Here is a 21,148-nt window from a genome sequence, read left to right as displayed (position 1 = left end):
AAATATCACTGGCCATATGGAACTAAAATGTGTTATGACATATCAAAGCATTAGCGTGACAGACATTCTAAATTGTACGAGAAACAGCGTCTGTGATATTAACTGACAGAAAAGCGAACGCATTGTGTGGAGTTTGCCGTCACGCAACCAGAATATCATAATCAAATGTGATGTTTTTACGTTACAGTTCACGCAGACAATCAGGGACCTTGTTGTCCAAAGTAATCCTCGCGCAGCGGGTTTTATGCAAATCACGATAGTTAGAAAACGGTTTCCCCCAAAACTAACATACAGTAACAGCTGTTGGCATTCTTCCGTCACGCTCTGTATGGGGGATTTACCTATCGATGAGTGTTGTACTGTTTGAATTACCCATGTTGCCCATAACAAACATTGAACTAATACAAATAGCGATAGTCAGTGAATAATATCTACCGCTGAAAGACCAAAGTCGCCTTGTCATCGAAATCATAGTGAATGCTAGCGTTCTGCAGACGTCATGTAGGGATTAAAATCATAGGTTTCATTCGCTGTCAACAAAAATAAAAATTGAATGTTGACTTTGTTCGGTTGTCAGACAGAAGCGATAAAATTTAACTGTCAGTGGCATGTACCGTCATTTGTTGAAAGCCAAGTACAATAGCTATCACTATTCATATGTAAATAGAATCATAGAATATAGGAGACCGTTGCCAAGGATATCTTGTCTAATAAATTATATATAGTTTATTTACATATTTATTCAAGTTACAAAGAGCTCTAATGAATATATAGTACGATAAAACGCCATGACTAGGAAAACGTGTTTTGAGTACTGATACACTTGAACTTCACTGAAGGATAAATATCATAAACGTCATCCATAATGTCCATGCTATTATTATACGATATCTTAATTAGTTGATTATAATTTTAAAAGACACAGCTGCTGTTCATGTTCATAAAATATATCTACATTTTAGTTATTGTAAGTGTAACATCGACCATCACCTTCAGTTACCGCTAAAATTGGGCTGCCCTGCAGTATATCGATGGCCCAGTGGAAGAGGGGGCGTGACTCAGTTTTGCAACAAACTGAGTTATTTTTATTAAGGTTCTAAAAACATCTAATTCTAAAATAAAATTTGTTTGTAGTTATGGGTTTTATTGGAAAAGGGTAATGCCATAGATATAAAATGTTATAAATGAATTTTATAATTATGTAATCATTTCATGTAAATTGAAAAAAAATGTGGAGTTACGTCTGTCTTGCACTGGCATTTTTAGCAAAAACAAGGAATTACCTCATCATGAGTTACGTCCTTTGTGAACAGGTGGATTTGGGTTTTTTGATGAAATATTCATGAACAGCATCCTCATTATAACACGTTTTAACATTTTGATGGTTTTACATTTTGCCCGTGCAAAATAGACGTAAGGACTGAGTTACGCCCTCAGTGCACTGACTTCTCGTGCAAAAGGGTCGTAACTCAAGTTACGTCCCTATGGTAACATGAGTTAGATTGACATTTTTACTCAAAATTTTCATAAAAGATGCATCTCACATTCCTGAACAAAAATATATCAAAAACCCAATTTTGACCAAAACATGAGTTACGCTACTCTTGCATCTGGGCTATCGAATTGAAATTGGTGGAATGTTCAACTTCAAGCTCTATTTTTCTTAAAATCTATATACATTCTCAAATATGATTTTCATGCGAAATACAGTTTCTTGTCTTCCTTCGCAGCTTATGACGAAATGCCCAGTGTTGAAATTTGTCAATACAGCCTGTAGATTTTGTGCATGTCAAATATCATCGTTAAATGAAAGTGCATTTTGTCCACTGCGTGTTCTGTTGTCAAGCGTCACGGCTATAAATACTATGTTCTATCAACATACTTGAAAGAGTGAAAACACTGTATAATTGTCGTATGCACCAACAAATGTTGTATTTTTTTTCATCAAAAAGCATAGCTATTGTCACTTCAATTGACAGAAGAAAGAGACGACAATTATTACACAAAAGGTGAAAAGGAACTTCCAAAATGAAATGTACATAATAGTGCGTGCCTGTCCTGCTATATATACTCGCATCAAATGTTCATCCTAAATATACAAACAATGGCTAGAGCATGCGATATATATATATATATATATATATATATATATATATATATATATATATATATATATATATATATATATATACATACAATTAACAATTGTAATTCTTTTGATCTCTTAATGTTAATAATATCAAAAGTAACAAAAGATTCCACCCATTGAAACTGAATTTCAAAATCAGCAGCCAAGATTTTGGTGCCAAGCTGCTTCACCGTGCAAAGCTTCTAGGTGAATATCAATTATTGTCAGCGATTGGGCCAACCATTCGCCTTGCGCTACCTTCGTAACTGAAGTAAAACGGCTAAACCAGCTGTGCAGATCAGGAGCAGGTCGACGAACCTCGACACTCGACGTGCAGTCCCTGAAATCAGTTGGGCTGTAAGATTGAACAAGAAACCACGTTATAGGTTATCGCCGCAATCGTCAGGATGATCATCAATATAATCAGCACCACCATCATCACTATCATCGTCATCATATCAACTTTTTAATTTAAAGGTGGTACGCCCCTCGAAACTGAAAGACTTAAAATTTTGCTTAAATTTCCCATAAGGAAACTTAAACCGGTTCCCTTTAGAAATAAGGATAAAAATCAGGAGTCAAAAGTGCAAAATCTGGCACTAGAGAAACAAATACTGCCTAGCAACCTGATATTTACCGACACTTGAAATTGGAAATGGCCGCCATCCCTGCATTAAGTCTATGGGCAAATTAGGTTTCTGTTCTAACAAAAATAAGCCGGTGAATATTTTATTTGCACCATAAGCTTAAAGATGAACCCCATATAAGTGGTAGAACTAAAAACGTATTGTTAAAGTTAGAAAGTGCGAATATCTGTCACCGGGGCTCATTCTGCATTAATGTTGAAACACCGACAGAATAATGTGTGCGTCATGAAACTCAATATTCCTTGATATGCCGTAAACACATGCTGCTCCCATCGACAGTAATGTCGTCACGGTTTCAGTTTGGCATAACCACAATATTCGCTTGCCCCAGAATTTTCAATGCAAGGATCAAGTGGAAGCTGTCGAGCCATGTACGTCATGGTTGCGTTAAGCGTTCAGTCTGACAAGAACTTGAAAATCGTTCTTCAATAGGCAGCCAATTACAAGTGTGTTTGAATATGCTTGACAGAAACACATTGTACGTGTGCCATTACGTATACAAACCCAGACGCCATTCATTAGTCTATCCAGCAGAGCTTTTATTAGCCATAAAAGGACATGAAATTGGTAAGAGTTGCAACCGCGTTTTATAATGTATAACAATAGCACTTTATATTGGATTTGAAAATTTAATGAGTTCATATTAATTTGCATCTTGCTTTGCATCATTGAGTGTATAAGCACACCCTAAACCTACTTGTGAGGATTATGTAACAGCACATCATTTCCCATCTATTTTCACTCGCTTACCTGCTTCGCACGATGGGCCTGTGTACCCGGTGATGCATAGGCAGAGGTAACTGTTTCTCTGATCATAGCAACTGCCGCCATTTTGACACGGTTCGCTCGCACATTCGTCAATATCTAAGTTAAGATGAAACAAGAGAGACGGGAGTCAGTCTTAGTTCTCTGCGCTGATGGTTTTGATTTTTGACCTCCGCATGTCATCGCTGACGCCGTGAATAATTATCATCCAATATTTCTGGAACGACGTCAGACGTTGAGAACCTTATGTAAATGCACAGTTTTGCAAGGCTAAAAGTAACATGTTAACAATTAAGCAACCATTTTGAAGGGCTGCTAAGCTTCTGTAAATACTTAACGGGAAAATTACTTGAAAATAAACAAGCAAAGCGTCCGGTTCATTGACACTTCACTCAAATAATCCAACTTCTCTTGATCGCAAAATCCGTGCAGTACAGCAGAGTAGATGCTGAACAATATGTCACGGCGACGTATTTTTTGTTTATTATTTTTTTCTCGAGTAAAGGAAATTGCTCCTTATATAATTTCTCCATGTATTACATTAAGAGTATTCAAAAGTGAAGAAATATGCTCAATTCAAGAGCCTGGTTTATCTTGTCTACGTTCCAAAATAGCATTACCCTCTGCGTAAGTAACTTCAAACAACTCGTCTTGGACTATCTTCAGTGCAAAAAAGCAAACGATTTCTACTGAAAAATATATTCTGCCTGGTTGCTAATATCAGAATATACTGACAGACTGAATTGCGCGAACACATGTAGATGATAATTTAACTGTGATAAAAATAATATAAAGTGACGTCTGTATTGTAATCCCTGTGCGCCAACGACATAAACAATGAAATGTATACATAATATTTTAGTCGTTTTGACAAGTATTTTGTCGGCACGAAAAATGATCACCCATTACAGCTCCTGGGGCAATATTCCAAGTCTATCAATATTTAATTTGACAACAAATAAACTACAAGCAAAATATTGACGTTCTCAGTATTTGCGACGCGAGGCCATGACCCGACAGGGAAGGCAACAGACCTGTAGCACAGGCTGTGCCTGCGAAACCGTCTGCGCAGACGCAAAGATATCCCCTCGCTTGGTGGTAACATTCGGCTCCGTTCAAGCAGGGGTTGCTCTGACATGGGTCGGTCGCTGTTCGAGAGAGAGAGAGAGAAAATAAACGAGAATCGAGTATGACGTAATGTCTATATAATTGTGTGCCAATGCCATGTTGATTGTCAAGGCAACTTTCGAGACTGCAGCCTTTGAATTGATCTACCGTCAAAATTAACAATGCACCATCTGTCTGCAGAATACATACATTCAAAATAGCTCACGGGCATTGTGTTCCAAATATAGTTTTAAATATGTAACCAGGCTTAATATTTTGCGCATATATAAATACAAATAGAATGAATATCTACATGGAGTTCTGTAATAGCATTAATGTAAAGAGCTACTACTGTTCGATGGGATTTTAATTATGTATCCACTCTTTACTCTCTTTAAAATGTCAATGGTAGAGTCCGTTCATTGTCTACTTATTAAGGCATTTTACGACACTGACCTATGCTACAGGTGGCGCCTGTGTAACCGGACGCACATGCGCAGTAGAACCCGTTGGACGTTGGCGTACATGGTGCGTCGTTATTGCACGGGTTGCTTTCGCACGGGTCTGCAGCTGTAACGTAATAAGAGGATAAATTAAGAGTATTCAAGTGAATGAAGTATCTGCAGCTGTAACGTAATAAGAGGATAAATTAAGAGTATTCAAGTGAATGAAGTAGAATTGTTAAACAGGCTTAATACTAGTGAGTTGTCTTTATTTGATTGGCCGTATATGTTGCTCACACACTAAAGGTTATATTACCCAAGAACCCGTTTCAAGTACCATTTGTGGAATTAATGTATTTTCAATCTAATTCAGTAACCAGCTCCCTCACATTTCTTCATTATAAACAGAATATGGTGAGGGCGCTGTGTGTCCTTCTTTAATTTCCAGCAGCAACACAGTTCACAAAATGATTTCAAATCAATGTCTCTGGAGGTTTTAATATTCCTTCACTTGATTTTAGTAAAAATAAGACCATAATGTATAGATTTGTGGTAGTCGTGGTCGATAATCAGAAGTCACATGTGTTTACCCGCTTTGAGTATCGATCGGACAGTCACACATCGATATTAATGTTTCCTTATTGAATATTGCGATCACGTACGGCAGTGTTTCAGGTTTCAACTTTAAATGCCTTAGTATGTAAAGGTTTTACTTGCGGCGAAAAAGCCATAAATTCGATAAGTAAACGCAGTCTGTTTCAATATTTACATGAATGCCTGGTTATTTTTAAATGCGTCTGGCACCGTCAACAAACAAACTAAGACAGACGAAAAAACCTTTTGTGGAATTTAAAAGCAATGTCTGAAAACCGAAATTTTAATATATTTCATTGCTTAACGACCTTAATATAACGACCTTTATATATATGACCTAAAGAATGTTTAACTATGGACAGAGCGGTGTAAGACTACGGACAGTTGGTGTTGGCGCCCTCAACAGTATAGTGTCGGTGGACCCTGTTTTCGTTCCATTCGGTTAGTTGTGTTCAACCTTTTAATATTTCGGGCTTTTGTGATTTTAACGGATTTGTTTTATTAGTAACTGCTCCAACAGTTGAAGTTGCCGTTAAGTTAGAACGCGCCTCGGTCACGGTGAAAGATATTCAGAGTGTCAAATTTTTTACATTTCTTTTCTGATCTTCCACACGTGGGGGCTAATTTTAAAGGTCTTGGAGGAAGAAAAAATTCACCGTCTTAGTTTTTTGGATAACGAAAATTTTAGTTTCCCCCATAGAATTAACACAATGATGGCGGCCATTTTGAATTCCACACAACATCTGTAAATGTTAGAAAATGTCTTTCCCCTGCACAAACTTTGTACGGTGAACCCTGATATTTTCTAATTCTTGATTTTGTAAAGAATGGTCGAAAGTTTCAGTGAGGAAAGTTTGAAGTCTTTTACTTTCGAGGCGCACACTACCTTAACATTACACTCTTGTACTGAACATGATGATATGGTTATGTCAAGGCTCAAGTTTGGCGGATTTCTTAATCTGTAACACCGAACAGTAAGCTTACGTTGGTCACAGTGCCTGCCGGTCCAATTCCCTGGGCAGTGGCAAATATAATCTACACTGGTGTGGTAACATGTGCCTCCATTCTGACAAGGGTTACCGGTACTGCATAGACCAGAGTCGACTAATACACAAAGAAACAGTAAGTTGTTTGGGTGATTTTATATAAAGGAAATCATCATCATTATCATCATCATCATTATCATCATCATCATCATCATCATCATCATCATCATCATCGATCGCCATCGCCATCATCATGATCAACATCACCACACCTGTCATAATAAACATCGTAATAATCTTCAGCGTATGTGGAATTCTTCTCATTATTGTCCATCGTCCCATCATTTAATTTAAAACAAAAAAGAAAATTTACGAAGACCCATACAACTTTTTACCTCGTTCACAGGCAGGGCCCATCCATCCGGGAAGACAAACGCAGATATAGAAAGGATAGTCATCCGACGTAAAACATTCGCCTCCGTTCTTACATGGGTCAGCGTCACACGGATTGTCTGTTGAAAGACGAATGAGCGGGAAAAATCATTTTATTCCTCATCGGATAGGAAGGGAAATAAGACGTACACGGAAATGGTTGGCGGGACTTAACAAGGACTCACCGCCCTCCTTAACATTGCACAGATCTCCGGTCCAACCATTCAAACACTGGCATATGAAATACTGACTGGTATCGGGAGTGAGACAGACGCCGCCATTTTGACACGGGTTACTGGAGCACGGCCTTGTAAGGTCTACCTCTGTTTAACAAAAACAAAACAAGCGCGAGAAAATAAAACATGAGGTGAGGTTTACAAACACAACGAAAAGAAAAGTACACAGTGCTGGATTTACGTTAAAGCGCTGTGGGACTTTAAAAAATTAAATGGGCAGACGAACTACCTAGAATTAACTGCGAACAAAGTAAAAAAATTGATTAAACTAAAATGTCAAAAACGCATTGTTATAGTGTTAGGCGAGCGAAAATAAATTACTGTGAGACAGACAATAATGAAAGATCATTTTACAATGTGATTTATGACTATTGACGGAACCAATTTGTCGAAATGGTTCATTTAACCTTTAATGGAATAATAAATTGACTTCATGGGTCGATGCACAGTAGTCTCAATGCTCTCGGGAAATAAAAGTTGCATTTTGTAAAATGTTCGTCTGTAGATACCGTGTGTGCAATTACTCGGCCCAGTCATTGGTTTGAATCAACAAGACGCACAAAAGGGGTGTCGTGAGCGTTTTATTACAAATCAAGTTAGTGTATGCGTGTGTGTATCGCCATGCTCGCAGCTTTGTACAAAGCTGCTTGAGTTGTAACTTTTGCTGCGTTTCCAATGCTCTTCCTTCTGTCTGTAAAAGCAACTAAGAAACTCCAGCAACTAAGTCGAAATGCCTGATGCTCAGCTTGTCATTTCTATCTCAGTCTATGCATCAATTCCAATGCCAGTGTTGACAACTGAATTTCAGTCCGGACCTAGAATTAATTTGTCGGTAACAACATTTCATATCATGCGCAAAGTGATGTTTCTGCAATGCAAATACATCCAACATTTCAATCTTGTGAACGAGGAAGAAGAAAAAATAACTTGTTGTATATAGTTAAGGTTATTTGCAATCTAGAAAATTGCAAACGGCGATTTTTTCTGGTTTCCATGGCAACGGGCAATATGATCTAAAGAGATGTTAGATCTTACCGTTCTCGCAATTCGGACCCCAGTAGCCGGGCTGGCAATTGCATTCGTACGCAGTCGGCAACGAACGGCAATCCCCGCCATTTAGACACGGATCACCCTCACATAGGTCGACCTCTGGGAATCAAAATGTAGAGAGCATTATGCAAATTTCTTACTGCCCTCATCACGAGAAGCAACAGGCCCTTGACAATATACTTTAGAGTAGTTGTTTTAGTTAATGGACACCTTGAAAGGATCAGCTTAACTATTTCGCCGAGCATGAATGTCCAAATACGAAGCTTTACATTCAGTTTGGCAGCCATGTTTTAGGATGCACTCTAGATATTTCTACACTAAACGTGCATCTTTTTCAGCGCGTACTAACAATCAGGAACACATCTCATATAGTAAGTTCAATGACATTGCATAAGTGCAGTTTGAAACTAAAAATCACAAAATAATGTGACAAGGTGAACACAATATGTTCACAGTATCATGCGTGTTTAGTGAACATCGATGGTGGCTCATGTACGTGAAATAGACGAATTATATCATTTAAGCTAGAAATGTATTCTTTGTTAAATGTGGGTCAAGAAAAAGTGTCAGAAATATAGGAAAAGGGTAAATTGTAGTATACCTGTTTCACACCTTGTGCCCGTGTGGCCGACACCACATTGGCAGTAAAAACCCACATCAGCGGTGACGTAACACACGGCTCCGTTTTGACACGGATTGCTATAGCATGGGTTTGTCACTGAAATGTGTAAACGAAATGGTGTAATTATTCGGTATTCTCAAATTTTATTTATATCTTTAGCACCCAAGTACTTTCTCAACGACCCTTTGGCACACATGTCATTGCTATGTGTTGTTTGTGTGTGGCGGTGTTGTACGCGGTGTGTATACTTGAGTTGAATGTGTTACATGATTCCAGACACACAGACATTTTTTTAAAGACACTGATGTCAACATAGTTCGGGATGATCGTCCGACAATGACGAGATTAATAATTTCCTAATGTACTAAAACTTATATATTATTAATGTCTGCAAAACGTTTCCATGACAATAGGGAAAAATAATTTGAAGGTGAGCATAGTGTTTCTTTGGTATATTTTGTCTAGCCGCTTGGTAGAGTTCTGTCGGACGAAACTTTCCTGTATCGTTATAGCTGACATTTTAGCCTGTCGTAATAACAGCAATTAATAATAATAGAAGGGTGAAATGTCTGGTTTGTCTGTCGACAGATCTGCAAATCCAAGTCACATTTCCTAATACTAGAAAATATACATTCTTAAGGACAATTTTGGCCCAGCCTGACTCATTCGGAGACAATATTTATCCACTCCATTGTAAGATTTATACTAAACATGCTTTATATCAATATGATTTATGGGTGTAATTGTTTAATATCGACACTACTTATGCCTACATTTATGTTGTTTCCAGTATGGAATACACAAATGAGAACTTACACATTTCACAGTTGGTCCCGGACCAGTGTGACGCACAATTGCATATGTAGTTAGTCTGGTAGTTAACACAGAATCCGCCATTTTGGCACGGGTTGCTGTCACAAAGATCAACTGAAAACGGAACAAGAAAATATGAGGGAAGCTGCAACCTAATATAGAAAGATATTATCAGTTTTGACGTTCTGTACAAGGCAATGTAAAATGCTTACCGATTTGACAGTGTTCACCTATCCAACCGGACAAGCAGTGACAGGAAAACGTGTTCGATGGCGCCAATCGGCAGGTTCCTCCATTGCGGCACGGGTCACTTCCACATGGATCAAACTCTGTCCACAGATGAAAATGCAAATAAATAAAGACAGAATGGAAATATGAGTGAATAAATAAAAAAGCGTGATTAGTACGTCTGATACCGTGTATTAATAATATGATTTCGCAAAAGATGGTCTTCAGAGCATGATATCTCGTCACAATATGTCTTTCTTGTCGCAAAAGTGTTAACTTAAAAGACACCGGTTTTAATAACCTGCTTTAAAGCTTTATTGAAATCTTCGAAAGATACGTACCCAGCTCACAGTTAGTGCCGGCCCACCCCTGTGGACACAGACACTCATATCGGTCTTCGAACGTTGCGCATCTTGCGTCGTTCTGACATGGGTTACTGTCACAGGGATATACAACTAGAGAAAAAAAAGTGTGGAACTCAAAGATTTTATATCAAGGAAATCATTTTGAAATTATCGTGTGCACCTCTTAAGTAAAAGATTTAAACTTTTTCTCAAATTTTCCTCGGTGAAACATTAAACTATTCTTTTACCAAACCAAGAGTAAAAATCAGGGGTCACTGTGCAAATTTTAGTATAAAAGAATTCAATTACCTGACATTTACCGATATTTGAAATTCAAAATTGCCGCCCTCCCTGTGTTAACTCTATGGGGAAAAATAACATTTAAATTTTCGAAAACCAAGACGGTAAAAATTGTTCTTACACCAGGAGCTTTAAGATGAGCCCCAACAAGTGGTAAATCAGAAAAGAATCGTAAGAATCTTAGAGTCCAAATATATGTCCCCGAGGCGCGTCCTACCTTAAAATATGCACGCAGAACATTAGAACACTACGATGAAGAGCAAAGAGTAACTTTGGATTATTGACTTTACACAATCTCTCAACGAATTGACTGTGATAACTAGAAGATAAATGCCTGTTTATCTTCATTGGATCATGAACATTATTGTATTACGTCAAAAGGTTAGTGCCGAAATCTCAGAAAGAAGTCTGACTTTCTGCACGAGGGAAATACTTGAAAATTTCTTCGAGCAAAGCTGTCGATGCACTGAGCTGTGTATACCTTGGTCACATGTCGTGCCGCTTGTTCCCGTGGGGCATGCGCAGGTGAACGATTCCAGATCAAAGGAGGAGATACAGGTTCCACCTGCACTGCATGGGTTAGGACTGCAGGGATCAACGACTAGATTGTGAGAGAAAACAGACACGTAAGAATTATATTAAACGCTTTTTTTATCGGTAGACTATTCACAGGAGGAGGTGAGAGGCCGGGTCTGAATTTCCTCCATATCAGTGTAACAAATTTTGACTCCCTTACTTTCTGTCGATTTGCACACATCTACGATTTATTCATCACTAAAAATTTGGCCTAAATGGATTTCACGTTTTCTAAAATAATTATCATTACTTATCCTTTACCCTCGAGTATTGTGTGATATTTGATATATAAAATGTTTTAACTAATACATTAAACAGAAATATCTCATTCTTTTCCCAAAGGTCAGACAGCGGTATGTAATTTATAGCCCGAGCAACAAACACATTTAATTAAGATATTTCCCATGTCTCACGTGTGCTGTCAACTTGTCTACTATTTTATGAATATATGCGTTTTAGGTTGTCCTGGAATATGATTATGTCCGCGCCGCAATTTCGGGATTTTCGATTCTAATCAACATGTCTTTCTTTACCTTCGTTGCAGACTTCACCAGCCCATCCGAGCCGACAGACGCAGGTCACAGACCCGTCCACAGTAACACATGTGCCGCCATTATGACAAACAGTGCCCGAACAAAGATTTATTGCTGTAACATAAATGATATCAAATATATTAAAATAGAGAATTCTACAAATTTAAGCTTTGGTCATTCTCTACGGTCAGCTGTGTCTCCATAAAAGACGATTTGGCCCTTTTAACTTCAAAAACAATCATCATGCAAGTTAATCTGTTCAACCCCTAGTCCCTGGAATGTCTACATTCACCTTAAATAACAATGAGTTTGGGTCAAACCATGGTGGTCCCTCCGTGGCGGTAGAGAGATCATACATCAACATGCTTCACATAAATGTTGACAGTATTTTCAACCGGTCTATTTCCTGACCTGTCTTCAAGCCTTGTGAGATTGGATAATATTGTTTTAAGTACCATCGTCACCCATCACCACTTTTATATCTATCTACCTTGTTCGCAATTTATTCCTTCCCACTCTGTCGGACACACGCAATTATAGGAATTTCCGCCTCCTGAGTGGCATACACCGCCATGCATGCAGGGATTGGCGCTGCAGGGGTCAACTATGGCGGGAAAATGAACAATAAAGCGGACGGCAAATGAGCACATTCTATTGAATATAGAAACAAGATTATCAATGACGAACAGAAAACATGAACACAAAATCTTAAGTATTCTAACTGGGCATGGATGAGCACAACAATATCCAATCTATGATGCCAAAGCCGTAGCTATACGTCACCATCACAGTCCGACAACAAAACTATCATATGTCATAAAGTAAATACAAATATGATGATACAATTGCTAGCGCACATTTATTAGAAAACATAGCATCTCAGAATACGCCTATAAACCTTAACATACCATAGGGTTGCAGTAGTTTTACATAGTACATACCGCGTTCACAAATAGTTCCAGTCCAGAATCCGACACAGACACAAGCATATCCCATGGTACCCTCGACACATAGACCGTTGTTGAGGCAAGGATTGCTGTCACATGGACTAATAGCTGGAAAATTGTAATGCAGAAACGTTTGTTTCATATATACACTCACAATCCGAAGTTCTAAATCATGCGATTGTCTTCAGAAATAAATTACATCATGTGACATGCGATCGGTAAATTAGACCATCGTTGACAATCTCTGTTTTAGTCATCGCTTTGTTGCCGAATGAAGGTAAATAGCAATATCTGGACGTGCTTTAGGAACCGTCTCTGATTGTCGCGAAATTCGGGTTTGACCTCCATTCCGTTAGTGAACTTCACTTTCGCACTTTTATTTTGTGATCACAATTTCTCTTTACTTTGTGTGTAAAAATGAACAAAAACTGCAGACTAGTAACAGCAAATTTTGCTGTAACTTTCCAACTCGTTCGTGTTATGCTATGGTCGATTATATTGACAATGTAATGTGGTCAGGGGATACATATTCTTCAGTATATACCCAAAATGCTACATGGTATTCTCAAGCAGACATCAACATTTGTGCTTTTGAACTTTCGTTACGGGAAAGGGGGGTTTCGATCTAAACGAAGGAATTTCGTTTCTCGAACGTATGTGACAATCTGACACGGTCCCTTGGAGAGTCGACGATTTCATGAAGGACAAAATGAAGATAAAATGGACATCAAACCATCGCTTTGGAATTATAGCAAAACACGTCGACAGCAACACTGTAATGCTGCCAACTTCCAAATGGAACACATGGCTGGGAAACGTTCAATGAGGTTTACAAATATTCTAATAGCCAAACGCTAAGTTCAAAATCGGACTGAAAGTCAAGCCCTTCCAGTCAAACTGATTATATCGACCTAAAGCATGCGACTTGAACTAGTTCATTCCTTGCAGTGCCGCTCGTCAACACTGTCATGAGGTTAAACATATTTGCTTATGCTTCTGTTAAGACATATTCTGAAGTCCTACAAGAAAGTTCTGTTTCCCGGGAACAAAATGACCTTATCACCCCACCCACCCTGCCCACCAGACAATGCGAACCATCCTACCTATTTCACATCGTTCTCCTGTAAACCCAGTACTGCAAGTACACGAATATAGCGTGGCATTTCTACTTTCCGTGAACGACGTGAGACATGTTCCACCATTAAGACATGGTATACCGCTACAGACATCCACTGTATACAAGTCACATAAAAACAGTATTAAAATCGATTAGTAAATATTGCTGCGTTTGCTTTTTGAAGACTAAAATCCAATTTCAGAACATCATTTCAGGAAAGTACAACCTCTGACCTAAACATGACTCCGACCTACTGAATATTTCGTCCATTAATATTTTAAAGTAATCGCCAAACAAAATCGATAAACCATTTTGGATTTCCCGATCTCCACAACAAAGTCAGTCCCCTACAGTTTTTAGTGCATCCACCAAAATGGCCACTGATATTATTGCACTAATAAACAAATGATGGTTTCAATATCATTGCATCGGGTGCTTTTAGAGCATTATTTATCTGAATGAGCACTTTAGCTTTTCTAAAGTGAACTTTTACGGACATAAATTAAAATTACCTTTGCATTTAAATTTATCGAAGTGATTAATCACTGCTTATTATTATGTGGTACAGGTAGGCTATTTTGTAGTCAATCGTTGAGAGCCATACTTACGTATATCACACGTGTTGCCAAGCCAACCGGTCACACATTGGCAAGCATACCCGCTTACGCTTTCAACGCACGTCGCTCCGTTCAAACACGGACTAGACGAACAAACACTATTCACTGCAAAACAAAATAGAAAACCACTTCAAGTTAAAGACATATTCAGTTTTAGAAGTCTTGAATGCCACTGAGTACCTGAAATTGAAGAGCTTTAAACTTCGCTCTAAAATTTTCGTTGGTTCAGCACGTTCAACACAGTGATTCCGATATTTCGAATAGTTTACGAAGAAAAAAGATGTTACATTTCAACAACATTTTTTACGTGAAAGGTACTCTATGATGGTGCTAGGAAAATCACCATCTTCTTGACCATCCTCTGCCTGCCTGCTTGCCTGTCTGTCTGCAAGTCTCTCTCTCTCTCTCTCTCTCTCTCTCTCTCTCTCTCTCTCTCTCTCTCTCTCTCTCTCTTCTCTCTCTCTCTCTCTCTCTCTCTCTCTCTCTCTCTCTCTCTCTCTCTCTCTCTCATATATGTATCAGCTTACCAATTTCACAATTGTCTCCAGTGAAGTCACCGCTGCATATACATCGATAGTTCTGAAAACCATTCACACAAGCACCACCGTTCTGACAAGGATTGCTGTCACACGGATATATCACTGTAATGACCATATATTCCCAACAAACAATTCACATTATGGGTGCAATATATTACTGGGGCTTTTTAACAGTAGTTCAAAGTCAAAGAAGTGTAATTCGCATCGTGAATTATCTGAACGATGCAATTTAAAGCTTTAAAGCATGCAATATATTCACCAAAGTGTTATGGATAATGAAAGAAATATCAAAGCCTCGACTTAAATTTCTCTTTCCAATGAGAAAGAGCACAATGTGAAAACACTCCCCCAGCCAAACACTGGGACATTTGAACGTATCTTGGCACACATTGACTAGTACAAAAACTTGGGACATTATGCAGATACCAGTATAAGCCATGAAAGAATAATTCACAGAATCGTCGAATGAATTATATGTCAAATGTTTGTGTCAAATGGATAGTGTTGATTAATCGCTGTGGCTGCACACTTATGGTATCAGCTATCCCGGCCGTTTTATTTTCTGCTGTCTGTAAACACACTCTTCATTTCATATCGACACTCATTCCGATTACAATTCCTGCTCCCGCTCATTATTAAAAACAATTACAAGACAATACTTACCATACTCACAGTTTTGTCCTGAAAACCCATCTTGGCAGACGCACTGGTAAACTCCATTGATTCTCAGACAGACTGCGTTGTTAAAACACGGGTTACTCAGACACGGGTCAGTCTCTGCACATGAAATATTCCCCTGTCAGTTTACGGGAGCTCCACTGAATCAGTGTATATATGTATTTATGTACGAATCTAGGGACATATATCCTGGTATACGTATACTTATACTGTAAAGGTACCGTATCGTCACATTTCATTCGCGTTCTCATTTTCATTTGTTCAAGTATTTGCCTTTGAGCTCGCAATTTAGAGAATATATCATTATTTCGTTTCATTACAGTGACAAAATATATGGTATAGGTGTATCTCGTGAGAAAGCGTTTCAAATTTATCACAGCACCGTGTGTGTCCCAGATATTTGTAATTGTGCCATTCTTCAGACATATTTGGCGCTCAAGTGTTTAGTTTCTGTCCTGTTTGGTGATGCTCAGACTCACCTATTTCACAATATTGTCCCGTCCATTCTGGCTTGCAGACACAGCTGAACTGGATGAACTCATTGATGCAGTCGCCTTCATTCAGACACGGGTTAGAGGTGCAGGGATCAGCGCCTGCATGTAAAATGTGAGCAAACGTTTACAATAATTCAAACTGGCCAGAAAAGGACAGACACACGTGAAATGAACTGAATAAAACTCATCCGTCTTTGACTGTTTTACAATTACAAATATCGAACGTGTAGTTTTCATTGAAGTACTGCGATCAAACGCTGCATAAACATTGTACAGATGTATACGTACCATGGCATGTCTGTCTGCCTGCGTCTGTCTGTCTGTCTGTCTGTCTGTATGTGTATGTATGTGTATGTATGTATGTATGTATGTATGTATGTATGTATGTATGTATGTATGTATGTATGTATGTATGTATGTATGTATGTATGTATGTATGTATGGATGGATGGATGGATGGATGGATGGATGGATGGATGGATGGATGGTTGGATGGATGGATGTATGTATGTATGTATGTATGTATGTATGTATGTATGTATGTATGTATGTATGTATGTATGTATGTATGTATGTATGTATGTATGTATGTATGTATGTATGTATGTATGTATGTATGTATGTATGTATGTATGTATGTATGTATGTATGTATGTATGTATGTATGTATGAATGTATGTATGTATGTATGTATGTATGTATGTATGTATGTGTGTCTGTATATGTGTGTATGAATGTATGTACTTATCTGTCTATTTAATATGTATCTATGTACATGTATCTATGTATGTCTCTTTGTAAAGTAGGTTAATGGGCAAGTTCATATGTGAATAGGTGGGTGGGTAGGCAAGCATAGAAAAACTATTTACTAACGTTCTAGACACTGTGTACCGGTCCAGCCGGCGTAGCACTGGCAGTAAAATGACTGAAAGTTATTTTGCGGGGAACATACTCCATTGGCGCATGGATTGCTGTAACACGGATTGGCGGCTGGGAGAAAAAACAAACAAACAAAAGTAATATATTTTGTAAGTTTTTGAGTATCACATCACGTGACCTCTTAGGACACATAATCTTCCATGAAAAGTAATGTGATTCACCTGGCAGGATATATTGGCCTAGTCGTACGCTTTGTGTAAAGGGTGTGTCGTGTGCGCTGAAATCAGAAAGTAGTTATCTATACCTAGTGGTTGGCAGGTAACGTGTCTAGTCGTACAAGATAGTTCTTTCCTTTTCAAATAGCTCACCAATTAAGGTAATACGCCCTCACAAGTGAGAGACTTGACGTAAACATTTGCTTAAACTTTCCTCTTAGAAGCTTTCAAACATGAATGGCATTTTCTTAATAAATACAGAATAAAAATCATGGGTTGTCATGCAAATTCTGGTTCTTAGAGAAACAATTTACCTAATATTTGCACATCTTTTAAATTCAAAATGGCTGCTATCCCTGTGTTTACTGTATTGTGAAAAAATAATTTTTGATTTTGCCAGAACTAAGACGGTAAAATATTTCAAGAGCTTTAAAATGAGCCCTAAAAAGCAGTAGATCTGAAAACAATTGTAAAAAGTTTAAAAGAGGCGGAGTGTCTGTCCCCCAATTCGTATTTTACCGTAAGGTCACATCTCACCGCATTTCTCTATCGCTGCCCGCTACAGATTCATCTGAGGTTACGTTTGACATATCAAGGCCAAACATATCATATCTTGAACATATCAAGCCCAGGAAACGTTGTATTTGGTCATTGCGCTCACCATCATCACTTTGAAAGCCTCCGCGATAACCCTTTTTTCTATTTTTTTTAGCAGAGCCCGATGATGGATAAAATTAAGTATTAATGTCGCAAGATGGCGTACTTTGTGCAATGTACCACTTCCCAAGGCATCCTTTTAACAAGAATTCAATACAACACGAGAAAATTTAACACTCACAACTGTATGTTTGGAAAGCAGACTGACTGACCGACAATGAAATAAAAGTAAAAATAAAAAAGCGTGTCGTCGTCCAATTTTTGAGAAAAAAGGCATGACCAGAAACAATTCTCCTTTGACTTTGTACTCACGCACGTTACAGGTTGAACCAATCCAACCCGCCGAACATTCACATACATAGCTGGTTCCCGTATTTAAACAGGTTCCACCGTTCAGACACGGCGCTGAAAAACATGGATTGTCTGCAAAGTATAAAAAAACTTTGATTATGACTCGAGACAAGCAAAACCGTTCGAATTCGCCTATAATAGCATCGATTTGCAATGTATTTAAATTGGACGTTTGTCTATATTCATCTACAATACCTGAACATGCAGATGAAGATTCAGTTGTTTAAATTGTTACATATATTATTATTGGATTAGATTTCCTTGCATTATTAAGCATTATGCAAATTATTCTCCTAGTAAAATGGCGTACATGATCAAGTTCACTTTTACCTAATTCACAGAGTAGACCAGTGAACTCGTCCGGACAGGAACACAGAAACATAGTCACTAGATTTGAGCAAGTACCATCGTTCAGACAAGGATCGCTTTGACAAGGATTCACTTCTGTAAAAAAATCAAACCAGAAAAATATAGTTACGTAAAGGATATACAACCTTCCAGGTTTGGTTTTATATTTCCTAATTTTATTTTCGAAGGGAAATACATATTTATTTGTAAAAATCCCATTGGTAATTTCCCGTGTTTGGCATGTTTTTTCTCTGTTTGCGACGTAAAACATGTCACCTGATAAAACCATATTGTGCAGTTTGTTGTCATTATTTATCACATTGTTCAATATATGGTGTTATTCGTCGGCCTGATTGATGGCGCATTTTGATTTCTAATAATAGGTTTTCATCTGCGCTCTCCTGAACTCTTCTGCAGATGTGACAGCTTAGCGATGTTAATACTGACAGCACTGTGGCGGTCCCCTGAATTGCACTTTTGAAAATACTTTGGGCGTGGCAGCATACCAACCGAAGTGTAAGATCCCTATTCAGACAGTTGACTGGGTATTTTACAGTAGTTTGCATCGAACCGTTGACAATACGGGGACTATAGGCTTACATACTGTCGAAATCTGGGATTTACCTACACTGTCAGGTGTAATTATCGTCTATATGCGGGAATATCAGTCAATAACAAAGAAATCAGCTCTGTGAAAGCTGAAACACACATCACACACCCTACTGACTGTCAGAATGTATGATTTGCTAGTCTCGTTTGTTCTCATCTTGTAGTGTTGTTTTGACCAAATCTGACTTCCATTCAGATGATGTTTCGCCGAGTTGATTTCTTTATGATCGACTGATATTACAGCTAGACGATAGTTACAACTGATAGTGTTGGCAACCTCTTAATTCAGGTTGTATGTCTCGTTCCCGCCAATTGCCAACGATTCAACGCAAAGCACTGTAAATCAACGTGTCTTCACTTATTTCTCTCACTTTCAAGAGCTGTTTAAAGCCCCAGTAAAGCTAACTTTTGATGATTATTTGACCATTTTGATTTTGAATGTGAACCATAATTCCTTGTCCTTCCGCCCAAAGAATGTTGATATACACAGTGTCCAGCTTGTCAACTCAGCCCCTATGGTTGTAAACTGTATTGTTGTTGTTGAAAAATTACTTCTGGTCTTGACTAGAATTCAACTGTAAACAATAACCATGCATTTTACACATATACACGTTAAGTTGACAAGCTAAATAGTGGGTTTTTCAACATTCTTTGGCAAAGAGAATAACAAGTTGCATTTGTAAAATAAAAATAACGAAAAAATCATCGAAAGTTAGCATTACTGGGGCTTTAAACTTGTGATCTGACTGACACTTACCGATTTCACACAGCAATCCCGTGAACCCGAAAGGGCAAGTGCAAGTGTAAATCGTGCCTAAATTGCTGCAAATTCCCCCGTTAAGGCAGGGCTCGGCACCGCACGGATTCGCTGTCAAAATGAAAATAAATACGTCAGTGAGAGGTGTACCTGTAGCGTATAAAGTGCTTCAGGAGTGTTACTTTAGCTGTATATTATGACGTATTTTCGGTAATTTTGTCCCGTCAGTACTACACTGTTTCTCGTGTTTCTGTCGAAATTATTTCGAAAATAGAGTATTCAACTTATGAATACACAAGCTATACGATTGTAATATCCAATGTTACTGTGGACAAGTGAATTTAGATCGGGACCGGAATTCATTTTTGAACAATTGGTGAAACAAGGAATTCGAATGGACAAGATCCAAACCACATACACAAACGCGCACAGAATACGTGTATTTCTATATGCGTTTGTATTTGTGCACCTGGGTGTGCTTGTACCGACATCACGTGATCTCTGGCGTACTGAGTCTGTGGAACACATCGCATCCTTTCATTCCTGAGTAGAACCATTATTATACCATATTGTAAACACTGCATTTAATTTATATGTTGACGAGGTGTTTTATTGGATTGACATACTTTAGAGAGAGGAAGGGGAAAATTTATTTCTTCCACAGAACACAAATAATGAAAATTTTATCAAAAGTTATAGAAATCTTCCATTTAAAAGATTGCACGGGTCGTTTGTTTTAAAACTCTGTGCACTGAAATAGAGGCGTGCTATTTTTAAATTTTCTCTGTTCTATCGTTGATATTTTTATCGATTCAACATGTTGCATTAGTATTGACCTAATGAGAGTCAAGATCGCTAAGTATTTATAAAACCTATATGATAAAATATATTGGTGCAGATAACTAGAAACTTAAACATCAAACTTCCACACGCTCGTAGATACCTATTAACGTTTGGCACAATTCACCGATCCAAGATGGCGGACAGAGGCAAGTGTAGTATCGGACATCGTCGTTGACGTTTGTGCATGTTCCGCCATTTCGGCAAGGGCTGCTGTCGCATGGATTCATGGGACGATGTGCAGCTATGAGAAATGGGTTGTACAGCACGGTGGAGAGGTAATTAGTTAAAGAATA

At 38.2% G+C, this 21,148-nt stretch overlaps 1 protein-coding gene across 5 annotated transcripts in view; it reads right to left on the bottom strand.

Moving 5' to 3' along the window:
* Window positions 1-702: 702 nt before the first annotated feature.
* The window catches only part of LOC139145415 (fibropellin-1-like), a 33,290-nt gene continuing 12,844 nt past the window's right edge, over window positions 703-21,148 (bottom strand). For 2 of the 5 annotated variants that reach the window (XM_070716574.1, XM_070716578.1), the window contains 25 exons: window positions 20,013-20,123; window positions 18,629-18,742; window positions 18,260-18,370; window positions 17,070-17,186; window positions 16,182-16,295; window positions 15,688-15,801; window positions 15,013-15,126; window positions 14,477-14,590; window positions 13,855-13,983; window positions 12,746-12,859; window positions 12,295-12,408; window positions 11,805-11,918; window positions 11,177-11,296; window positions 10,393-10,506; window positions 10,036-10,152; window positions 9,827-9,937; window positions 8,990-9,106; window positions 8,374-8,487; window positions 7,288-7,425; window positions 7,066-7,182; window positions 6,669-6,788; window positions 5,104-5,217; window positions 4,575-4,688; window positions 3,526-3,639; window positions 703-2,483 (listed from right to left, as the gene is read on the bottom strand). In XM_070716574.1, the coding sequence (XP_070572675.1) occupies window positions 2,383-2,483; window positions 3,526-3,639; window positions 4,575-4,688; window positions 5,104-5,217; window positions 6,669-6,788; window positions 7,066-7,182; window positions 7,288-7,425; window positions 8,374-8,487; window positions 8,990-9,106; window positions 9,827-9,937; window positions 10,036-10,152; window positions 10,393-10,506; window positions 11,177-11,296; window positions 11,805-11,918; window positions 12,295-12,408; window positions 12,746-12,859; window positions 13,855-13,983; window positions 14,477-14,590; window positions 15,013-15,126; window positions 15,688-15,801; window positions 16,182-16,295; window positions 17,070-17,186; window positions 18,260-18,370; window positions 18,629-18,742; window positions 20,013-20,123 (2,891 nt within the window). In that variant the 3' untranslated portion in view covers window positions 703-2,382. Of the gene's footprint in view, window positions 2,484-3,525; window positions 3,640-4,574; window positions 4,689-5,103; window positions 5,218-6,668; window positions 6,789-7,065; window positions 7,183-7,287; window positions 7,426-8,373; window positions 8,488-8,989; window positions 9,107-9,826; window positions 9,938-10,035; window positions 10,153-10,392; window positions 10,507-11,176; window positions 11,297-11,804; window positions 11,919-12,294; window positions 12,409-12,745; window positions 12,860-13,854; window positions 13,984-14,476; window positions 14,591-15,012; window positions 15,127-15,687; window positions 15,802-16,181; window positions 16,296-17,069; window positions 17,187-18,259; window positions 18,371-18,628; window positions 18,743-20,012; window positions 20,124-20,955; window positions 21,097-21,148 lie in introns of all 5 variants that reach the window. The other 3 variants (XM_070716579.1, XM_070716577.1, XM_070716576.1) reach the window with 3 other exon arrangements.

Source organism: Ptychodera flava, chromosome 12, assembly GCF_041260155.1.
Source record: "Ptychodera flava strain L36383 chromosome 12, AS_Pfla_20210202, whole genome shotgun sequence".
Taxonomy (NCBI): domain Eukaryota; kingdom Metazoa; phylum Hemichordata; class Enteropneusta; family Ptychoderidae; genus Ptychodera; species Ptychodera flava.
Note: the sequence above shows the minus strand (reverse complement) of the source record. Positions and strands in the feature narration are given on the sequence as shown.